The sequence below is a fragment of the Cebidichthys violaceus genome, unplaced genomic scaffold (genome assembly GCF_023349555.1).
Source record: "Cebidichthys violaceus isolate CVI_PGR_0920_01 unplaced genomic scaffold, fCebVio1.0.p SCAF_112, whole genome shotgun sequence".
Classification (NCBI taxonomy): Eukaryota; Metazoa; Chordata; class Actinopteri; order Perciformes; family Stichaeidae; genus Cebidichthys; species Cebidichthys violaceus.
The window spans coordinates 318,441-324,440 of NW_027176277.1; the positions used below are offsets into that span (position 1 = coordinate 318,441).

General features: G+C 47.8%; 1 protein-coding gene across 6 annotated transcripts in view; it reads right to left on the minus strand.

Annotated features, from left to right (window-relative positions):
• The window catches only part of tafa5l (TAFA chemokine like family member 5, like), a 41,937-nt gene extending 36,179 nt beyond the window's left edge, over positions 1 to 5,758 (minus strand). For 3 of the 6 annotated variants that reach the window (XR_011102222.1, XM_068705278.1, XM_068705281.1), the window contains exons 1-2: positions 892 to 1,444; positions 138 to 624 (exon numbers count right to left, since the gene is read on the minus strand). Coding sequence is in view for 5 of the 6 variants with exons in the window: in XM_068705278.1 (XP_068561379.1) it covers positions 138 to 234 (97 nt within the window). In the remaining variant the exon portion in view is untranslated. The other 3 variants (XM_068705279.1, XM_068705280.1, XM_068705282.1) reach the window with 3 other exon arrangements.
• Between the last annotated feature and the right edge of the window lie 242 nt (positions 5,759 to 6,000).

Here is a 6,000-nt window from a genome sequence, read left to right on the forward strand (position 1 = left end):
ACACATTTTACCAGACATCATGGGGATTCATTCTAAGGATCCGACCACACCGTGTGCAGCTGCATCCCAATAACTAGAGACAATGGAGGTGCTGACAAAGTAATACAAAAAAAAAACACAACTAGAAGTGTCCTTACCCTCTCTGAGCAGATGGGAGTAGATGAGCCAGAGGAGCAGCAGGCAGCAGAGTGACGCACCTCCACCTGCGGAGAGCGTCTTCACTCCAGACTGCATCCTACACCTTGAGCCTTTTTTTTTTTTTTTTTTTTTTTTAAAGATTATCCAAACTTTGAACGCTCGTGCCGCTCAGACGTCAATCAGATCGGCGGAAGAGTGGCTGATCCACTGGCGTTTCCACAGGCTGTCGTCGGCATCCATTTTGAGGTTATAAAAGGAGAGGGACTGATAGTAATCCCCCCTTGCTTTTCAAATTCCCTCGGTGAGCCGCATATCCATCCAGGCTGCTCAGCACGCACACACACACACACAGATGCGCGCATGCACGCACGCACACACACACACACACACACACACACACACACACACAGAGAGGCTACAATGTCACCAGATCTGGCCAAGTTTACGCAGCTGTGGTCTCAGGAGGTGAAATTCACTGGCAGGGTTCTGCAAAAAAAAAAAAAAAAAAAAAACTGTTAGTATGTAGATGAAGAGCGGTGAGCGGCAGCGGTCCCCCCCCCCCCCACACACACACACACACACAGTTCTGATCCTCCACACGGAGACGCTGATGATGCTGGTAGTGAATGCAGCCGCTCACATCAACCCTCTTCGCACTGTTATTATTCCCAAGCAACTTCTGCCCCGAGCGCAGCTCCGTGCGCCTCTACAGAGAGACGCGCAAGTTAGCCCAGGCGGACATGACGAACATACCAATCAGCAACTTGCCCGACAACTCAAACACTCCAGCGTCCGACGCCGGCTTCTCTTCTCTTCTCTTCTCTTCTTTCTTTTTTTTGTTCTTCTTCTTTTTTAACCAAACAGCTGAAGGCGCAGATGCGTCATACGTGGCCACACGTGCACTGCAGCTCCAGCTCAAAATGTCACGTCAAAAACAAGAGCGACGGGTCTCACGCGCAGCGCGCGCTGAACGCCGGAGAAAGCGCTCTCTCCGAGCGCGTCGAGGACGCGGGCGATGCGGTGAAGTTGGACACTCTTGTCACCTGTGTGAGCCTTTGCGGAGGGCGCTGGGGAATTGTCAGCGGGTGATGCCTCGCGCCGGAAAAATATGAAAAAAATAATAATAATAATAATAAAAGCTTCCCGTCCTCGCAAAAGTCAAGTGTTTGTTACAGATGAGTGTGTTTTAACGCAGCCTTAGTCTGTCCCGGTCGGCTCCATTTGCATTGCAGGCGACGCCGAACAGGAGGATTTCCTCCCTTCAATCCATGGAAGGAAGCACTGCTGCTGCACCCGGAGTTGCCTTGAGTTACAATGTTTCCATCTGCTCTCTCTCTCTCTCTCTCTCTCTCTCTCTCTCTCTCCCCCCCCCCCCCCTCTCGCTCTCTCTCTCGCTCTCTCCCTCCTCCCCACACATACACACAGTGCCCCAATTCCTTCTGCAAAGTGAGAGAAAAAAAAAAAAAAAAAAAAAACTTTGAGCTCCCAGGATATAAATCCCCAAACTGTATGCGATGATGCTCATTTATACACAGAGAGATGTCCCATCCCGGCCCGCAGGGAGACACACGGCAGCACCGGCCTCCTGCACATTCTGACATCTTCTCCGTGTTTGTATGCCCTCTTTCATGGGTGGAGAAACACCCTTGAGGACTGCATGGTCTGAGGACTACAGTTAACATTTCGCTCACTGGCATTCTGGAGGGGGGAACAAAGTGAGAGGTCTGTTCCTTCAGAGGACCGGCGGTGGAACACGTGCCTCAGAGCTCTTTAAGGCACAGGTCACATTTCTACATACTGTCTCCGATCGCATCAAGTCTCAAGTGCGCACATGCTTCTCCAAGATGCCAGTTGATCTTCTGAAAGAGCACCATTTAAGCCTCTCGAGGACCATTACTGTAACCCCCCCCCCCCTCCTCCATTCACTGCAGTGCTTCCAGCCTTTCACTGAATGGCTTTTTATGATGACAAGGCCCGTCTCATCATCACTGTGGTGTGTAACAAATGATTGGGTTGCAAACTGCATTTGCTGAGGATATAAAGGGATACTTTGCCGATTTGCCAACCTTGTGTCTTAAAACCCGCTGGTGCGTTCCGTGTCACTGTACCCAAGCTGCCGCGGCGCGCCAACACCCGGGAGACGGTGGAGGAACGACGGGGAGGGTTTGGCCGCCGAGGTGCGATTTGCTTTCTTCCCCCGTCTGCAGCTCGGCTCAGCCAGCCATCAGAGTGGAGAACCACGTTTTCAGTCTGTCAGAGTGACGTCCCAGCCGGGGGGGGGGGGGGGGGGGGGGTTTGCAGTGTAATTAATCATAATCCATCACTGTGACTGACGGGGCAGTGAAACATTCAGCCAGTTTATTTTTTTACGCATTTATTTTCATGTTTACCAATAATATAAAGACTTATTCTTAATTGCATTTGGGCATGTGCGGAGTGTAATATTACAGTAATTCCAGTGTGAGCACTTTAAAAGAGCTGTGGTCAACAAAAAAATAGAAATAAACTCTCAACAGGTGATTATTAGGTTTTACTACAGATGTCCTTTGACGCTACAGTGTGATTGGGAAAAGTAAATAAGTACATTTTGCTCAAGTTTTCAGGTACTTCATTTGAGATTAGATTAAACTGCACTCAACAGTATTCATACTTTTTTTCCATCTCGAGAACATAGTGGGGACATTAGCAAGAAAAAAAAAAACACATATTCGTCGGAGCCAAAAAAGGAGATTCATTAGGTGGCAGAAATGAACGCTAATGTTGCTCCGTAACTGCTGAATGTGCAATAAGCAGGGCTGCCAATTGTCAGCCGCACATCCCCTACACTGGGCTAAGCTGGTTTGTCATGACCTCCCTTGTCCCGTATCAACGTACGGTATGATATCTTAATATATATGATATAGAAAGTTATTTTGGGGTTTTTTTCGTGCATTTTCCTATGAATGTCCTGTGATCAGTGCCGCCTGCACAAGCCCCTGCGGTTGTTTAGGGAACAAAACTACTTGGTTAGGTTCAGGAGAATATTGTGGTTTGGGTTTAAATAGCTACGGAAGTGGTGTTATGTGACAAATACCGTTATTTCTGGTTTTACTCAAGACATGAACAGCGGTCTCCTGGGTTGCTCCGGTGTTTGCAGACCCAGCCGTTCACCCCGTCGTCCTCCTTATGCAGAACTTGTCGGGGGGGTTTTTTTTTTACGCCAGTAGGAGATTGTGTGCTGATCGTGTCACAGTGGAGACCATCTGTCATCCAATCACAGGCCCCCTTATGCACATCGGTTGTGTATAACATAAATGCGCCAGTTCCTGCTAATGTCTGGTGTTGTTTTCGCTTGTTTTGACTTGTGCAAATATGGATTAACGTACAGAAAAGACTGTGCAGCTACAACAAACAATGAGAAGCAAGAAAGACTCGGTGTAAGCCCTTCAGCTGACTCGACCAAAGCCTTCAGTGCTTTGTGTGTTCGGGAATTCTCAATTGGCCATGGAGGTGAGTGTGACAACTCAGTATGCTTCCGCGGAAATGTACAAGAAGGCCACACTACAGCTCCGTGACATATGCTAAGTACCACACGGTTCATCAAGGACTCGGTCTTGTTAAGTCAGACGCAGCTTTGTCTCATGACTCATGATGTTGTGAAGAAGATGCACTTGGGAGGAACGAAAGCTGAGACGATTACAATGAACGCTCAAGGACCAAAGGCCGCAGGATATTTTTTGGGACGACGAGTATTTCTCAGTTGCCGCCGACGCCTCAAACAAAAAGGAGACGGGGAAAAATGTTTTCCAGAGATTTTCCTCCGTGTCTGAATGAGCGCAGCGCAGGTTACCTGACTTTTATGAACTTGAAATGATGAAGTGGATGTTACACACATCGCAGCATATAATGTCAGCTTTGGAAAAAAAAAAAAGAAACGCGGCTCTGTTTACCGGTTATTGAGCAGTGCCAACAATCACATTGGGAAAGTTAATTGCCCAGCTCACACAGCTCAGAACACCTGCAAAGCGCGCCTGCCACCAGCTGTCAGTAGATGTTGAGTCACTCGTTTGAAAGATCTACATCATCGTGTCACGTAAGGACTCCTTGGCTGTGCCAACGGAGAGAGAAAAAAAAAAAGACTGCCACACAATACCCACGGGAAAAGTACACTTGGCATTGCATTTGAAATACTGAAATCCTTAATTCATTCGCTACTCACTCACTGACCAGGAAGTACACAAATGGGAGCATTGAAATACTCAACCTTCCACAGTAAAAGCCCTTTAACTTAAGCTTGTTGAAATAAGTTATGCGATTTAGCTTACCTCGATTCTCTTTCTCTTCAATCCAGCTCCTAGTACCAGTTGATCTACGGACAGACAGGCGGTATGAACAGAGTGAATAGGGGAGAACAAACTCCTAATCGAGTACTCGAATCAAAGTCATCATTATTGATGCGTCACACCTTTTTTTTTTGTTGTAGAGAATAGAGTTGTGATGACCGGGTTGTTGCTCTTACAAGCACTCTCTGTTGGGTGATCAGTGCAGTGGTGGCATATGTCTCTATGCCTGCATGGCGTTTGTAAGTGGTGGGGGTCATAGTTCATAATCCCATACGTGTTAAGTAGTTCCGGCCCCTCTCTGATATGGTACTTTACCCCAGTGTGGTTAACAAATGCGTGGTGCAATAGAATGCCATAGTGTCCACAGGGTGAGATGATGGCCTTGTAGCCGGAGGGGGTCATAGGTTTGGTTCCTGGTCCAGAAGTACCTGCAACTTAGTGACTGTACAGTCATTTTTTAAAGAGAGAGAGAGAGAGAGAGAGAGAGAGAGAGAGAGAGAGAGAGAGAGAGAGAGAGAGAGTTCACAGTTCAGCTGCTGCGTATCACAGAACATGTAGAGCCTATTGTGTTTCCACAGTGGACGTGTCAGCAGAAACATTTGCCGCGGTGTGGGACAACTGCTAAAGATCAGCCATAGATCTAGTGGGATTCGGTGTCTCGCTCAAGGGCACTTCGGCAGGGAATCCTGCTCATATTTTCACTGTCCACAAACTACTATACCGCTGCATATTGCAGCTCATCTGTTGTTCCTTTAATTATGCCTAGGTTTTCACATGAACGTGTTTTTCTTTTTTATTGGAACAGGTGGAGAATTTGTTTCAGTTAATTTGCCACATTTGTCAAATCATTTGGGGGGGGGGGGTGGAAGAAACAAAGCAAATTAGGACACCCCCAAATGTATGAGCGCGAGCATTAGGAAACGCAGGCATTTCAGGGGAATGTGATTTGTTAGCTCACATCGAACCACGACAGGCCACAGCCGAGTGGACCCACAACTCTCAATCCCCATTTTCCAGCCACCGGCTGTTCTTTGCTCACACGCCGGAGAGGAGCATATGGCGCCTCGCTGCATCTATGGACCTTCTGCAAAATATCGAAAACAGTAGGCGGATTCTGCCACTACCGCACTCGCTGTGTAGTCGTCACTTAAAAGTTTGTTTTTTAGGAACTAAAGAGATTTCTGCGGTGGTATTACGTTGATTAATAAGCAATTACCGGCAGCAGACTCGGAAGGTACGGCTCTGAAAAGTTTGGAGCACTCGTTCTGCAGACGACTACATCTGTTGCAGCTCCTTTGTTGCGCCAGCTTTCGTAGTTGATCACAAACGACCAAAATGTCAGAGTAAAAGCCCAACCCACGTCTGCAGCGTTCTCTCCATCGCGCTGTACGCTCACTGCGGATATTACCCAAGCACTGAAATCTATTTTTCGCCAGAGTCGGCTGAATACACAGCCTCCGTTTGTCGGCTCCCATGTCGTTCTCAGCCGACGCGCCGTAAGAAAAAGGTGGCGGCGTGCGACAAGCGTAGCATAGCGACG